Source organism: Pelobates fuscus, chromosome 5 (genome assembly GCF_036172605.1).
Source record: "Pelobates fuscus isolate aPelFus1 chromosome 5, aPelFus1.pri, whole genome shotgun sequence".
NCBI lineage: Eukaryota > Metazoa > Chordata > Amphibia > Anura > Pelobatidae > Pelobates > Pelobates fuscus.
The window spans coordinates 118,036,476-118,054,876 of record NC_086321.1 but is presented as its reverse complement, the minus strand read 5'-3'; the positions used below and the strand labels follow the sequence as shown (position 1 = coordinate 118,054,876).

At 41.4% G+C, this 18,401-nt stretch overlaps 1 protein-coding gene across 1 annotated transcript in view; it reads left to right on the top strand.

The window, feature by feature from the left end:
- CCDC60 (coiled-coil domain containing 60) overlaps positions 1-18,401 on the top strand; it is a 177,196-nt gene that overhangs the window by 33,029 nt on the left and 125,766 nt on the right. The window contains exon 2 of the mRNA XM_063454176.1: positions 17,161-17,247. Coding sequence (XP_063310246.1) covers positions 17,161-17,247 — 87 coding nt within the window. The remainder of the gene's footprint in view (positions 1-17,160; positions 17,248-18,401) is intronic.

Here is an 18,401-nt window from a genome sequence, read left to right as displayed (position 1 = left end):
ACATAGTTTATACTTACTGATTTTAATAACAACTTAAAATATTAAGATGTGGCGAGGTCCGTGAGGTTCGTTGTGCTCCCCATTTTCCTCTACTCAGCTAAATGTATATAACTATGAATTTCAAAAGGCCACAATAAACATTGGTTTAGATTCTACACTCTTGTTGAGAATATAATTTACCAATTGTGTAAGTACCTATACAAACGGTCAATATACCTAGAAAGTATATTCATGGGTAAGGTATAATTTATTGCATGTTTCAAGATCTCAATTCACAGTTAATTGCAAATAAACACCATTCCATTAATCTCCATGCAATTACTGTGGCATTTCCATATCACCACAAAGTAACGTAGAATGTTTGAGTCCTGATATTGACAGCCAATGTGACAGAAAATTTACTTAATACATGCTACTTACATTTCTACATCATATGCAGATTGTATGCTGCTTTTAATATTCTTATTTGATGCTCCTTTGATAGTGGCTATATAATTTAAATGACAGCTACGTTAACAATTGTATTACAATATACAAAAAACATCACATAAAGCAGCTGATGGCCTATCAGTTTTCTATATATATATATACAGTTCATGTAAATGAGCATAGACCTTTACGGGACAGCACTCACTGTGCTTTTAACGTGTCTGCAATGATATCAAGTGCCAATATCACTGAAGATGCTCCCTGTAGGTCTGTCAGCTTAATAACAGAGCAGTCTGAAGTGGATGGCCTAGAGAAAAAGCTGAAGAAATCGGAATTAGAACAAACATTTCAAGTCTTTGGGTTGAAGTAATGGTTTGGCTATTATTTGTAGACCTATCATTACCATCAAGGGGTGCCAAGTGATGGCTGTCATTTCTCAGTGGGAAAGACAGACTTCCGCTGTTAAATGCTCTTGGAATAGGACTATAGGACATGTGCACATTGTATTGTAAGATTTACATTGCATGTAAAGATTTTCCACTCGAGTGAGTGAGTGTTAGCAACAACTCCTCGTCTATACGGTAAATTTGACACCTGAGCAGGTATGGAAACTAAATGTGCTAATCTACTATATCCTGCACATTTCTTAACTGTTTAATTCCTGTACACTCAAACTGTCTAGCATCAGAACAATACATTTTACTAGATAGTTTTAAACTAATATATAGAACAGAGTAATACCTATACTAATCTTTTCTGTGATCTCGACAGGAGAACTGACCTGGAATGCAGCCTTTAGAAGGGTCCTGAAAAGCTGCATGTCTGATTTAAGCACCGTTTAATTGTTACCTGTAATATTGATAATTAAATAACTTCTCCACTTACCACTTTACAGGGACACTATAGTCACCCAGACCACTTCAGCTCAATGAAGTGGTCTGGGTGCCAGGTCCCTCAGGTTTTAACCCTTCACATTTAAACATAGCAGTTTCAGAGAAACTGCTATGTTTACATCTGGGGTTAATCCAGCCTCTATTGGCTGTCTTCTGGACAGCCACTAGAGGCACATCTGCGACGCTGGAGGCATATAATGCCTCCATCGCACAGAGCGTCCATAGGAAAGCATTGATAAATGCTTTCCAATGGACACTTTGAATGTGCGCGCGGCACTTGCCGCGCATGCTTATTCGGCTCTGCTGATGTCGGCAGAGGGAGCTGACGGCGGAGGAGGAGATGTCACCAGCGCCGAGCGAGCCTGGTGCTAGCTTAAGGTAAGTAGCTGATGGGGGGCACCCACAGGGCACTATAGTGTCAGGAAAACCACTTTGTTTTCCTGACACTATAGTGATCCTTTAATGCACCACATTTGGAGTTAATTATACAGCGCAGTGCGGGGTTATTGCTGTGGGTGCAGGAGGTTTGATGCAGGTTTAATGCTACAAGTGTTGTTAATTCACCTAGTGCGGGATTGGTACAGCATGATGTATAGTTAATATATCACTTGTAGCGTTCATGAATATAGGTCTATATATTACTTTAAATTAAAAGGTTACTCCAAACAAAATACAGTGTTTGTTTTTTGTTTTTTAAACTTGTTTTGGTTAGAGTAACCCTTTCTGTGGAGGTTCCACCAATGCAAAAACAAAAAGAAAGAAAGATACTAAAGAAAATGTCTAAAACTTACATTGTTTCCATTGCCAAGACCAAGTAAAATTTATATCAGCCCGCCTAGTAGCCTTGCTGGCTAATGACTCCCAATGATGCTGTGGATGAATTACACTTCCAGCAGCACAGGGCTAATCATAGAAAAAATCCTGTACATTCAGACTCCAGCGACCGTAACTATTTAAAATCTCAGCATCTCTCTAGGGTGCAATGTAAAAGTGTGTGCACAAAATGCCTGAAGGGGATGATTTTACTCACCAGAACAACTACATTAAGCTGTACAGATACCTCTCTGCTCAATTCTCTGCAATTTATGAGTTAAACCACTTTTGTTTCTGTTTAAGCAGCACTAGCCACACCTCCCCTGACTGTGACTCACAGAGCCTGCATGAAAACAAAAAAAATTAATTTCATTTTTAATCAAATTTATGTTAAATTATTTTAAAAGATCTGATCTGTAAATTGAACTTTAGTCACACATAAAAGGCTCTTGCAAAGGAGATAAGACATAAAAAATAAATAAATAGTGTAAACAATAGATCTCCCTTTACAGGAAGTGTTTAGGAAGGCTGTTCAAGTCACATGCAGGGAGGTGTGACTAGGCTGTGTAAACACAGTCATTTAACTTCTAAATAGCAGAGAATTGGCGCCTGAGTGTCTTGTCAGTTTGTTCAGCTACCTTCGGGCCATCCCAAGGCAGGATGTGTGGAATGGAGTCGAGTATGACGTCCGTTCTGTCCCGGCATCGCTTAACAGTGCGCAAGGGAGCAAGCAAGTAGAGCAGGAAAATGATAGCATACTCCATACTGGACCACGGGGAAAGGTTCACCACTGGGTCCGAGGTAAAGAATCCACTTTAGCTCTTCCAAAGGTAGGGAGGCTGGATGGATAGAAAAAAAATAATAAAACAAATAATGATTTGTGAGTGTGTGACAGAATGTGTCTGTCTGTCAGTGAGAGTGTGTGTCAGTGAGTGTGTGTCAGGTAGTATGTCTCTCTGTCAGTGTGTATGTGTGTGTCTAATCAGTGAGTAGGTATGTCTATCAGTGAGTGTGTGTGTATCTGTCAGTTACTGTGTGTGTTTGTCAGGTACTGTGTCTCTCTGTCAGTGAGTGTGTGTCTGTTCGTGAGTATGTGTGTGTCAAATCAGTGAGTGTGTGTGTCTGTCAGTAAGTCTGTCTGTCTCTGTCAGTGACTGTGTGTGTTTCTGAGTGTGTCTAAGTGCCTGTCTTAATGTGCAAATTTAAAGGCACACCATGGTGTCAGAAATACAAACGTATTCCTGACATTATAGTGTTAGACTAACTATTTAGGTGACTGACCCCCTTCCGATTGCATGGGAAAGGTATTTTACTCACCTTTTTCCCCACACCACGCCAATCTCGCTGAGTCTGGTCCCGCCTCCATGGCTAAGATCTTTAATCTTGAGGATCTCAGCCAATCTCATGCTTTTCCATAGGAAAACATTGGAAGGCTATTGTGCAAACACAGCAAAATGCAGCACTGCACCAATCAGCATCTCCTCATAAAGATGCATTGAATCTATGGGGAACGTTCAGTTAAAGAGCATGGAGACACTCAAAGTAGGTGCTGCACACTGTACATCTCTTGACTTAGAAGCATCTCTTCTAAGTCAAGTTGTTTTGAGTGAGGTCCATTAGAAGTGTTACTAGACAGCAATGTAAACACTACTTTTTTTGTGAATGGCAGGCCCCACCCAGGATGCCCATGGGTTGGGGCATGGAGAAAGGATATTTTGCAGTGGCTGCAAAGTTGCTACTTTTTAAAAAGTAGCAGTTATGGCCCCAGCTGCCACATGGCAGATGGGGGTATAGGGAGGTTTAAATCCTCTGTCATTGAAATATTGTGTCTTATTGACCCCCATAGGGTTTTTTTGTTTTCACTTTTTTAATGTGGCGGCTTGCTAGCAAGCTCAGGCCAGCTGCCATATAATGAACCATTGTGCCACCAAAGGTTTATTTATTGCTGCCAGCAGGCAAAGAGTTTGAATATATATATTTTATATCTGGAGCAGATTTGAAGCATCCATGTCTGGATTTGAAGAATTCGCTCTGGATTTCAGCTATCTAGCGGCGATATATGTGATAAATGTATATTTGATTGATTTATTATAATTATCATATACAGTTACTTGTTAAGTTGCTTAGTATATGTTTAGCCACAAACTTAAAAATATCTTCTGGAAAAAAAAATGTACTCCATGCCATGCCACAGCATTGATACATGACTGGAAAATTGTGCAGTTTCTCTCGTATAAAATGGGCCTGGTGGCTGACATAGTAATTTGTAGTTTGGAGCAGAGCAGCTGGCAGCCCCAGACCCCCACCTAGCAAGCTCTCTTCCACCAGTATAAAATGAATTTACAGTCTTAACTCTTCTCTGTTGCTTCTTCGTGCTTGGCATTCACACTCCACTCAACCATAACAACAAGGAAAGGGTGACAACAATCTTCTGATCTAGAGATAACTTTAGAGCAATGAAAATAAGAAAATGGCTACGGCTTAGATACCTGGGGAAAGACAGTAAAATTAAGATATACCAGTTAACTGCTTTAGAGAGGGTTTTGCAAATTGTAGATGAGGGTAAAGATGAGTTCTGGGGATGGTGCATGTAGCAAGAAGATCCACAATAACAGAAGGCAGGTGGGATATTAGCCCTGAGGCCACAAGAATAAGAATTGTGGCTATGCTGCAGATGCACTGCACTATTCCTGTGCTGATTAAATGCAGTCAGACGTGCACTGGGCTATTTACACAGTATCCCTGTCTAGCCCAGTATTGTATGGATTCATGAGAAACAATGGGCACCATGATTACTTCAGCTTATTGAAGTGGTTATGCTGCCAGGATCCTGTCTCTGCTGCCTTATATTTGACAAATATTTCAAACTGAAAGAATAGGGCTCATAAATTCAACAGATTTTTTTTCACAAGAATATTCAGATTCCCACAGAGAGGGAAGAATTCAGACTGTTGTTAGGTACTGGGTCTGGCCTATCACAGAATACCAATTCCCTACATGATTTTGATGGTCACAAGGAGGTCATAGTCTCAATATCATGTTACAACATGACATTGAGATATTTTGCATACCTGATGGTACATACAGGATACCTGCTCATTGGGGGAGTTAACAGCCAAGCAGTAACTATATATATATATATATAGATAGATAGATAGATAGATATAGAAAAAATAACTCTTGCACTCCAACTCTAAAGTTTTGTACCAGGTGCTCAGTTCCAAATTTATACAAGTATCAAAAAAATTACCGGCACTCGTGGGTTTCTTTTCCAATTTATTGTAAGTAGGTACTGTTCAGTCAACGTTTCAGCTCCCGGTCGGAGCTTTCATCAGGACACCAAAGACATTAGATTTAATAAAAAACACACATATATAGGACATCTAAAATAACATAACCAATAGACACTCACCTGTTCAGCTGAAATCAGTTCATTCCGATTCTCGGCGTGCACTCTGCACAACTGCGCCTACCGTGATGGCAGATCGGACAAGCCTGTGGCCCGACATTTCTTGGAAAAACTACATCCACTCTCAGCTTTACGCTGTGTGGCATTTGACCATGTGCCGGTGGCAGCTAGAGGTGGAGATAGAGCGAAACTTCTGTTACAAAGAGAAACATACTGGATTGTAGAATTAGATACAGTTTCCCCTAGAGGGTTAAATGAAAAGTGTTCCTTTAGTCCTTTTCTGTAAATAATTTTCAAATCTTGATTTATACCACCGTTGGTGGTGAATTCATATATCCTCCCCTTATACAGCGTATGTGGAATTGGAATACTCCTGATGGTCGCCCTCGGGCGTGACCTTGGGTCGTATTTTTTAACTATATTTTTTTATGTAAATATTTTGGATCATTTTCGTCCCCATTATTATGATGATATGTATATAAAATGGTGATAACTATAATATAGACACTCACCTAGTTCTATCTAAAATGCTGATCTTCTAACTTAAGTCTTGGTGATCTATGTTCCTATTTGTCTATTAAGAGCAATAATCTAATCACAAATGGGCATGTAAATTATGCGCATTCACTTATATAGGAGTTAGTACACTCTATTCACATCACTATTGGTTCACTCAAGTTATACCTCTAATTCTTCACATGTAAATATTGTACACTTTTTGTCCTTAAATCCTCATTTGTGCATATGGTACACTTTCTATACATTAAATAGATACCTATAGAGTAACACTTGATTACATTGCCTTTTAGAGATTTGTATATAGGGAATGGCAATCCCCTTAGATAACATTTAAATTAATTTTTACATCCAGACACATATTTGTATATAGTAATTTTTTCACGTCATCATACACTTTATTAATATGTTTTTATGTCTTTTTTGATATTCGCCCTATAGACTGTTAGGTCAGATAACTGCCCTAGATTATGTGGATAAAATATGGTTATAAATGTTAGTATCTATATTTCAGAGTTAGTAGTTCTTATTATCTGGATTCTCGGCTAGCACAAGCTATTTGAGCAATGCAATCCGATGTAATCGAGTGGATGGTTTCAGCATAGAGGGGAAAAGCTCTTGCGAGAGCGGCTGATAACACAGTAGGCAATCTCAGCTGAATGTATCAGCGGTTGCCTAGAAACTGTGACGCACCCGATCGTTGAGCCTCCTCCCGGTCACGTGACGCGGAAGTGTATGCCAGACATAGACATGCGCAGTTGTGCAGAGTGCACGCCGAGAATCGGAATGAACTGATTTCAGCTGAACAGGTGAGTGTCTATTGGTTATGTTATTTTAGATGTCCTATATATGTGTGTTTTTTATTAAATCTAATGTCTTTGGTGTCCTGATGAAAGCTCCGACCGGGAGCTGAAACGTTGACTGAACAGTACCTACTTACAATAAATTGGAAAAGAAACCCACGAGTGGCGGTAATTTTTTTGATACATATATATATATATATATATATATATATATACGGTTGTAATCAAATTATTCAACCCCCATTGAAAATAAGGTTTATTGTCAAACTTTACAGACATTGAGTTGTTTGCAATGAACAAATCAAACAAAAGCAATTGAAATCGTGCAACTGTCAGGGACCAGGAACCAGACAGAGACAGAAGTAGATGCAAACACACCTTTATTAATAAATAACAAATAATAAACAAAAGCAAAGTCCAGGAATCAAGCAGGGGTCAGTCACCAGAGCGGGTAGTCAGACAAGCCAGGTTCAGGAGCACGGAGAGCAGCGGAGTCAGGAAAAAGGCCGGAGTCAGGAACCAGGATCAAACAGGAAACACAGGAACAAGGAGACTTCTGGGAAACAGGAAACCACGCAAGGGCAAGGAGGTTCTGGGCTTAGCTGCTTAAATAGGCAGAACTGATTAGCAGCAGGGTTGATTACTACTCACAGGTGAGTAACCGTGGCAACAAGCAGAAGCAGCTCATAGTAATTGCAGCTGCAAACTCAATCACTGAAACAGAAAGGTTTGCTGTTTAAAACAGCAAAGAAACCCTGACAGTACCTCCCCCTCAACGATTCCCCCCATCTCTGTTGGTGGGTCCGGGCTTCATGGGGAAGCGGGCGTGATAGTAACGAAGGAGGGATGGTGCATGGACATCAGAGGCTGGAACCCAGGAGCGTTCCTCTGGACCGTATCCTTTCCAGTGCACCAAGTATTGGATCTGTCCTCTGAAGACCCGTGAGTCAATGATGCTGCGTATTTCATATTCCTCATGATTGTCAATCAGAACAGGACGTGGACGTGGCACTGAGTTGGTGTAGCGATTACAAACCAACGGTTTCAAGAGGGAAACATGGAAAACATTTGAGATGCGCATGTTAGCAGGAAGGTCAAGTGCGTAAGCTACAGGGTTAACCCTTCGAAGTATACGAAATGGCCCAACGTATCGGGGTGCCAGTTTTTGTGAGGGAACACGGAGGCGTAGGTTGCGGGAAGACAGCCAGACCCTCTCTCCGACCTGATAGGTAGGTGCAGGAAGGCGTCTGCGGTCGGCCTGGAGTTTGTAGTTCTGCATTGCGCGTTGCAAAGAACTCTGAACCTGCACCCAAGTGGAACGGAGTTCCCTGAGATGTCCCTCCAATGCCGGTATCTCCTGTGGCAAGAACGTATCAGGCAACATGGACGGTTGAAACCCATAGTTTGCCAGGAACGGGGATAGCCGGGAGGAGGCATTAATCGCACTATTGTGGGCAAACTCCGCCCAGGGTAGCAGATCAGACCAGTTGTTCTGGTGGTCAGAAATGTAGCAACGCAGAAACTGTTCCAGTGTTTGGTTAGCTCGTTCCGCTGCACCATTGGATTGCGGGTGGTAGGCCGAGGAGAAGGAAAGCTGAATTCCCATTTGCGTACAAAAAGCTCTCCAAAATCTGGACACGAACTGGCTACCCCTATCTGAGACTATCACTTTGGGTAACCCATGCAAACGAAAGATCTCCCGACCAAAAATTGTTGCAAGTTCCTGGGAAGTTGGTAGTTTTTTCAAGGGAATGCAATGCGACATCTTCGAGAATCGGTCAACAACCATGAGAACGACTGTATTGCCACGAGAGACCGGAAGATCTACGATAAAATCCATGGACAAGTGGGTCCAGGGTCGTTCACCATTAGGTATGGTTTGCAGGAGACCCACTGGAGGGCGTCGTGGGGTTTTGTTTTGAGCGCACACAGGACAGGCAGCTACAAAAGCGGTGACATCCGAACGGAGACTAGGCCACCAAAATTGCCGGGATACGGACCAGATTAACTGTTTTTTGCCTGGATGTCCAGCTGCTTTGGAGTCGTGGTATGTACTCAATAGTTTCGTACGGAGGTTAATAGGTACAAAACAACGGCCATTAGGTTTCTCTGGAGGAGCATTACTTTGTGCAGCCAGAATCTCCTCGCCTAGGGGTGAGTTGAGGTTAGTACGGATGGTTGCCAGTATATGGTCCGGAGGAATCACAGGAGTAGGGGTTATCTCCTCTCTAGATGGAGGGGAGAACTGTCGAGACAAGGCATCAGCCTGGATGTTTTTTGTACCGGGCAAGTAAGAAACCACATAACTGAATCTTGATAGGAAGAGAGCCCATCTAGCTTGCCGGGGGGGAAAGTCGCTTAGCTTCAGAAAGATATGTTAGATTCTTGTGGTCTGTGAGTATGAGGATTGGCACTGAAGTACCCTCAAGAAGGTGCCTCCATTCTTTGAGAGCTAAAATTATGGCTAGAAGTTCTCTATCACCAATCTGGTAGTTGCATTCCGCCGGGTTCAATTTCCTCGAGAAATACCCGCACGGATGCCTGGAACTCTCTGGGTTAGGACGTTGAGACAGGAGGGCGCCCACTCCTGTCTCAGACGCATCGACCTCAAGAATGAATGGTAAGGCAGGGTTAGGGTGTGCCAGTATAGGGGCAGCAGCAAAGGCGACTTTGAGAGACTCAAAGGCAGTAATGGCTTCCTGTGACCAATGCTGTGGATCAGCATCTCTCCTGGTCATGTCCGTGAGAGGTTTAACCAAGGAAGAAAAGTTGCGTATGAACTTCCGATAATAATTGGCGAAGCCCAGAAACCGTTGTATAGAGCGAAGACCCGTAGGTCGAGGCCATTTAAGTACAGCCGAAAGTTTCTCCGGATCCATAGAGAATCCAGTATCTGAGATAACATATCCCAAGAATGTAACCTGTTTGCAGTGAAACTCACATTTCTCCAATTTGCAGAACAGACTATTTTCTCTAAGTCTCTGTAGAACACGAGAAACGTCTGCGTGATGGTTCTCGAGAGATGTGGAATGGATCAGAATATCATCAAGATAAACCACCACACATTGCTGCAGCATATCTCGCAGGACGTCATTTATAAATTCTTGGAAAACCGCCGGAGCATTGCAAAGACCAAAGGGCATTACTAGGTATTCGTAATGGCCGCTCCTGGTGTTAAATGCGGTTTTCCATTCGTGGTCCTCTTTTATCCGGACGAGATTATATGCCCCTCTCAGATCAAGTTTGGTGAAGACCGTTGCTCCCTTGAGGCGGTCAAATAATTCCGTGATTAATGGAATGGGGTAGGCATTCTTAATAGTAATGCGATTGAGACCCCTATAGTCGATACAGGGTCTCAACTCGCCATCTTTTTTCTTTACAAAGAAAAAGCCGGCCCCGGCAGGAGAAGATGACTTCCGAATAAAACCCTTAGACAGTGCATCGGTAACATACTCCTCCATGGCTCGATTTTCTGCTACAGACAGTGGGTAAATCCGGCCCCGGGGAGGATTGGTACCCGGTTGGAGTTCGATACCACAGTCATACGGACGGTGTGGTGGCAGAACGCTGGCTTGACCCTTGTCAAATACATCTTGGAATTCTTGGTACTCAGCGGGTAAGGAAGAGGCAGAACATGCGCCCAAAACTTTGACCGGTTTCTGGAGACAGGACAATGTGCATTGCTGGGACCATGATAATATCTCAGCTTTGCGCCAATCAATTGTGGGGTTATGCTTCTGTAACCAAGGGTATCCCAAAACAACCTGGTAATATGGAGAGGAAATGACCTGGAATTGGGTCGTCTCATGATGTAGAGCCCCTACAGCCAGAGATATGGGCACGGTTTCTTGGGTCACGTGGGTTGGCTGTATTGGTCTGCCATCGATGGCTTCGAAGGCTAGTGGGGAGTTGCGAGACTGTAAGGGTATAGAGTGCTTTGCTGCAAATGCACAATCTATAAACAAGCCTGCGGCCCCAGAATCAAGTAACGCCCGGGTTTCAATGGATGAATCAGACCAGGAGAGGATAACAGGCACCAAGGGTTTGTGCACACATATCTCTGGGTCTGCAGAAAGACCACCCAAGATCTGCCCCTGACAGTATCTTGGGTACGGACCCTTTGCCGGACGGATCGGGCAAAACTTTAACATGTGACCGTGGTGTCCGCAGTATAGGCACAGGCCCTCCCTCCTCCTAAAGGCTCTCTCCTCGGTCGAGAGGCGTGAGAAGCCTAACCGCCTTGGCTCCACACAGACAGAGGACTCAGGACCAGGAGGCAAGGGAGGTGAGGGAGGTTCGGGTGGGCAAGAAAAGCTCGGTGTCAAATTTACAAGAGGCCTCCGCAGGCGCTCCTTGGATGAGGATCTCTCTCGGAGTCTGATGTCAATGAGGGTGACAAATGATATCAGTTCCTCGAGATCTTTAGGTAATTCTCTGGCTGCAATCTCATTTTTAAACACATCGGAGAGACCTTGTGCAAAGGCAGCCACAAGAGTCTCGTTGTTCCAGCCACCCTCTGCTGCCATGGTACGGAATTCACTGGCATACTCGACAATAGTTTTTGTGCCCTGAGAATTAGACATGAGTAGTTCGGCAGTAGGGGTGGAGCGAGCTGGAATATCAAAAACCCTTTTGAAGGATGCAACAAATTCAGGGTAATTGTAAATAATAGGCTTCTCCGCCTCCCAGAGAGGTTTTGCCCAAGCTAGGGCCTTTTCAGACAGCAAAGAAATCATGAAGTGAACTTTGTCACTGTCTGTAGGAAATGCCTGGGGCAGGGTTTCAAGGTATCCTTTAACCTGATTTATAAATTCTCTGCACTGTGCTGGGTCGCCCCCAAAATGCTGAGGGAGCGGGACAGACCCAGTCATTTCTCTAGCCGCTACAGGTTTGGAGGTTACAACCGGTGCTAGAACAGGAAGTGAGGCAGAGGCGGCCGCAATCGCAGGCTGGCCGGGTACTGGATCCAGATGGGCATACTGGTCCAAATGGTGGTTCTGCTGGTCCCACTGGGTAAGCAGGTTAGGTATAGGTGTCTTGCCTGTACCATCTGTATTCATGGCCCTTGCGTAATGTCAGGGACCAGGAACCAGACAGAGACAGAAGTAGATGCAAACACACCTTTATTAATAAATAACAAATAATAAACAAAAGCAAAGTCCAGGAATCAAGCAGGGGTCAGTCACCAGAGCGGGTAGTCAGACAAGCCAGGTTCAGGAGCACGGAGAGCAGCGGAGTCAGGAACAAGGCCGGAGTCAGGAACCAGGATCAAACAGGAAACACAGGAACAAGGAGACTTCTGGGAAACAGGAAACCACGCAAGGGCAAGGAGGTTCTGGGCTTAGCTGCTTAAATAGGCAGAACTGATTAGCAGCAGGGTTGATTACTACTCACAGGTGAGTAACCGTGGCAACAAGCAGAAGCAGCTCATAGTAATTGCAGCTGCAAACTCAATCACTGAAACAGAAAGGTTTGCTGTTTAAAACAGCAAAGAAACCCTGACAGCAACACAATGAATGCTGCAAGTGGTTTCCACAAATCCAACTGAAAATGCAACTTATAAAGATTTTTCCGGTCTCAAAAATTGTTCAACCCCTTGACTAGAATCCCTCACAACAGCACAAATATGCAACACAGGTCTTGTCTCAAGCACACCTGATGCAACTGATCAAGGGCTTCGTTAGTTGCACCAGGTGTGATTAAGCTGGAATGCTTGAAAAACCTGAACTGGCTAGGGGTTTGTTGAGTGTCACATTTGACTGCATATTAGAAATGTGGCTAAGTCAAAAGAATGGGCCACAAAGTTAAGAGGAAAGATCATCGCCCTGAACAAACAAGGAACAGGATACAAAAAGATAGCGAAGACTCTGAATGTTCCTAGAGATACTGTTGGAAGCATGGTTTGCAAGTTCAAAATTGAAGGAACAGTGGTTACACTACCTGGACGGGGCAGAAAAAGGAAGCTATTAATGACTGCAACCAGATTTCTAAAAGGGCAGGTTGAGAAAAACCCTCAAGTGACTGCAAAAGACCTGCAACAAGATTTGATGGCAACAATTAAAGAGGTTTCCGTGAGCACAGAAGGTTTCAATGTCAGAACTCCAAGATGTACACCACTACTGATCCAAAAGACAATATGACCAAAATTATATAAATAAGCTACATAAGTTTCGGGATTCAGTTTTGTGGAGTGATGAAAGAAAACTAGAACTTTTTGGCCAATGGATCAGCAGTATGTCTGGAGGAAGAAGAATGAAGCATATGCTGAAAAGAACTCTCTCCCTACTTAAGCATGGTAATGGCTCAGTGATGCTCTGGGGCAGCTTTGCATCCTCTGGCCCAGGAAACCTGCAGTGTGTGGAAAGCATGATGGATTCATTGAAATATCAGGAAATCCTAGAGGAAAAAAATCACATTGTCTGTGATGATCCCAAGCATAACTCAAATTCCACCAAGGCATGGTTGCAGAAAAGGTCCTGGGAAATTCTACAGTGGCCATCATAGTCACCTGACTTGAACTCCATAGAAAATCTCTGCTTGAATTTGAAGAAGGTGGTTGCAGCATGCAAACACAAGAATATTACTGAACAGGAGGCCAGTGCTCATTAGCAATGGGCAAAGGTTTCTCAAGAATGCTGCCAGTAGCTTGTGTCTGGCAATGCATCTAATTTGCAGCACGTCATAACAGCAGAAGGGTGCTCTACTAAGTACTAAAAATGCTTGCCATAAAGGGGTTGAATAATTGTGAGACTGGAGAAGTCATTAAAAGTTGCATTTTCAGTTGAATTTGGATAAAACACTTGAAGCATTGGTTGTGTTGAGCTATTTAAATTGCTTTTGTTTGATTTGCTCATTGCAAACAGATGAAAACTGCAAATTATGACAATAAACCTGATTTTCAATAGGGGTTGAATCATTTTGATTACAACTGTATACATATAGATATATGGTATATACCTTCAGCAAGTGGTCTAGTTTTTGTAGTTTTGCTTCTATCCCTCTTTATTCATTGAGTCCTCATGTCTCTGTGTGGGTTACTCTGTTTCATCTCCAGATGTCAGTCTGGTTTTCACTAATACACAGTGCAATGCTTCTTTCACTACCTTATCAATTAAACAAACAAATCTGGTATATTCATGCCTCTGCTTGAATTTTAAATCTATGGCATCATATGTTACATCTTTGATTCTCATGTTTCATCTGCTTAAACTGTAACCTCTTGAGGGCAAAATCATCAGTTGAAAATCTCTATTGTTGTCAAACAAACATGAATATCCCATCAACTCTAATTCAAACAGAGATAGAGAAAGCAGTATATGTTGTACCACAGTAATGTTTACTTTTACAGAGAAATCAAAGGGTTTAAATGTGTTGTTAGAACTTAGGGACTTTCTATTCAAGGAATCATGCAGAACGTTGATTTGAAAACCTGTCCAGACTGGCAAACATACATCGTTCAGATAACGTATACAAACATACACACACACACAATTAAACAGTGGATATTTCAGTAGATTTTTGAAACATTTTGCTTCTGTGGTTTTTTTTTGTGTTTTTTTTTAAATATTAAGACTTAAATAATCAGAGTTGCTCACTAAACCAGAAATTGAGGAGATTTAACAAGGGATTTGCAAATTGTAGGCTGCAATAGACAAATTAAAATCAACTGCCCTAATATTTTAAAATCCCTTGTCAAGTGCGCCTTAGTAAATACCCCCTGTCCTTTTCTATAAACGTCATTTTTAATGCTTGTTTTTGGGTCTAAGACTTGTAATCTCGCCCACTGCAATGAATGTGTGATTGCTCTTTGGAACAAGAAATGCAGAACTATAATGGCTTCCATGCGTTGAGTAGGTGAGGGAATGTCGCACATCAGATGCCCATGGCAGTAAGATTCACAATATAACATTTGCTTTATGCTAAGAAGAGAATCACAAGGTTTCTTGTTCTTCTTAAAAACCCAGAACCTTATGGCCGTTGGAATAATTTGCCCTAGTGAAAGAAAATATCACAGCAACAGGATATTTCTTATCTCTTTCTAAGCAGCTATTCTGCAGAGAGTTGAAGACTTTATAATCTCTCCTGCCTCTTATAGATGAAAGTTGCTTTCTTATAAAACCATAATGTGTTTCTCATAATACAAAGCTTTTTGGAATAAAAATTTCACCGATAATCCAAAGGCTCTTACACGCAACGCAAAGTGTTTCAGAGGCTGATAAGATCTATTAATTTGATTAAAAGCCATTTTTCACGGGGTTAATGGTGCATTTATTGCTGGCGTCCATGCTCAGTCATATGGCTAATGGGAGCTCAGAGAGGAAGGCAGACTGTGTACATATTTATCACATGCATTCATATTGTGCAATTAGAACACCAGGTCACACCAATGGAAAATAAATTGCACAGCATAAAGATGAGTTGTACTGCCACCTAATGGTTAATTAATGCAAATGCTCTTTCTGTACGTTTTTGCCAAAATACTATAAATACATATATACGTATATATTTCATAGTTACTATGTAACTTTATATTTCAATTATTATTATAGAAAAGCAAATAGCTAATAAATAGCAGACATAATTAATTACATGCAAGAATAGTTTTTATTTATGTATCCTGCTTTCTGAATTGAGTTCTTACTGTGTAACAGTATTATTGACCAAGGCATGAGATTACTGTGTATTCAAGGTCAGTACTGACAACATGCCATTTACAACACATGATTTGTAGCTGGAAGTGTTCATATTGGGCCTACAACTTCCTGCAACTAGTTCTGAGTCCGGGCAGGAGGATGGTGGAAGCATATGATGTGTACAAAAGGATAGTGTCTGTCTAGTGCATGTATTGCCTAGTGTATAGTGTGCCTGCGAGAGACAATAGTAAAAGTGTTTGGTGCCTGGGGATGATTATTGAGAGTGTGTGGTATCTGCTATACAATAATATGTGTATGTGTTGCCTGGAACAGAATGGAAGGAGTATATGATGTCTGCAATAGATGGTTTTACTTGTAGGATGTATGCAATCAGATTGTGAATTTGTTCTATCACATTATTCTGAATAAAATGTGTTTTAGCTATGTATGTTTTTATTATCTTTGTATTGTATTCAGTATTTTTATTAAATATTTTTTATACCAGGTATACTTACCTGCTTTGCATCCTTGTTTTTGGAGGCTTTCTTAATGTGTATCTTGGAATTACTAACTTAGAGCTTCTATTTGGCTCAGTTTCATGTGAGTTGAACTATTTCTTCATTTATACTAAACAGTCTTCACCATAGGAAGAAATACTTTTAGTTGTACTTTGCCAAAACAAGATCCCTTTGGTGTGCCAATTCTGTTAGTATGGTGGGTGGGTGGGGGGAAGGGTAATTCTGCAGCTCTGTGTATATCTAGCAGTGTGAGTGGCCTCCCTGGAGTTTAGTGGGGAACGAGCTGGCCAGGTAACGGTTAAGGGCAGGAGCTATGATAGCTCCTGCAGGCTGCTCTATTCCTTTTTATCACACACAGGCATGACTACTGAGAGCCTAGTCTGCTGGCTCTATGTTAGTGTGTCCTCTCTTAGTTATGTATGAAAAAATGTAGCAAGCTGCATGTGCCTGGATCTATTTGTACTGCTATCAAGGCTTTGTCCACCATGTTTTCCATGAAGAATTGCAGCTTGCATTTGGTAATATTGGTAAATAAAACAGTTGGGTATGGGATAATTCATTTACAAAGCATTTGTCTCCATTACCCAGGAATGAGATTACTGTATAGTCAACGTCAGGACTGGCAACATGACAGTTAAAATTTTTAAATGTTGCCTAGATTTAATAATAAAGAAGTATTTAAAATTGCAAAGCAGTAGCGTTCTAACTGGGAGGCATGAGAGCAGTCTATCCTGTATGACAGGTGTCAGGGGGAGTGCACAGAGCCCCATACTATTGCTAAAGTAGGCACTACATCTCTTTGGAAAGCACCAATGCTATTTATTCAAATATATAATAGCATTTTCTTAACATGTAGCAAATAATAATCCTGACTTCTGGAGCCATGTGTTCCACGATTTAACAATGATAGCTATCATGTTTCTAAACCACATTTTCACGCACTTCTGGCTGAGCATCATAAGAAATGTAGCTCACAACTACAAGTAGTGCCAAGGTTATGTACTACATTAATACATGTACTAGCAAGTTAAATGACCATCTGTAAGTTAGCAAATGTATATATGAATAGCAATGGTCCACTATACATTTCAGTGTCTTAAAACCAAGAATCATTCCGTCATTAAACTCAACCAATATGTGTTCCAGGAAACTAAAGCAGAATATCCTGCTGGTGAGAGAGACACAGAAGACACACAATGCGATATTTCATCAAAAGTACCCGAGTTCAAAAAGGTGGGTAACAAAACTGCCATGACAGAGTGCCAGATGTTATGTCTGCCAGTGCAGTAATACTTGACTGACATACCTATGATAAATCAGGCCCCATCAAAGACTTTACAAAATGTACTATTTGCTGTATAATCACTGAAACCCATCAGCTTATTCACTCAAATGGTAATTCAAAAGTGAATTTCCAATTTTAGGTCACAATAGTTGAACTGGAGAAATTCTCAATTATGCTTTCAGTTTGACTACTCTGGCCTTAAATTTGAAATTACACTTTGATTTCTTTCTTTTTTTTAAATAACCATGTCTGTGTTGTATAGCTAGACCTTCTTCTAACTGGGTGATAATTTCTATCACCAGAGCAGGAATTGAAATATGTCAGTGTTTTCACATGAAAATCACCACTCTGTGACTGGTCAATATAATTATTTAAAGGAAACGCAGGTTGGGTGATATCCTGTAAATGTAATGCTTACTATTTTTTATTGCTATCTTTAGAAGGTAAAGGTTGTGATCTCCCCCATCCATTTATTTTGTAAAGCTCCTTTATTACCTGTCATTTATAAAGGAAGCCTCTCCAGGGAATGAATAGTTTACCAGACAACAGTAAAAGCAATAACATGGAAGTATGATTGCCTGTACTTATACTTGATTGACAAGAGACCATCCCGCCTGACACTGACACTATGCTTGCATATTGGGTTACTGAGCAAGGTGCTAAGGCACAGGTGCCCAAAAGGTATATCCCCAGATGTTGTAGAACTACAACTCCTATGATGCTCTAAATGCCTTTAGAATGCTTTAGAAGCAGTTGTATGATATCTGGGGATATACCTTTTGGGCACCCTTGAAGGGAATTTGCATTCTATAATCTTGGATGCATTATTATCATGATTGGCATTTAGATAGCGCCAACATATTCCACTGAGGTTATATGAAGAGGACCCTTCTCGAACAAGCTTCCAGTCAATTAAGATTTAAGGTATTGGATATATTTTGTTAGGTGTCTTACCCAAGGACACTAGCCAGTAAGGGTCTCTGACTGGGATTTAAACCTGGGTTTCATTACATTGCCTTATTAGCTCAACTTATATTTATACTCTCATAATTATAATAATATTCCTATACAATTATCATTGATCTACTTGGATTTTGCTTAG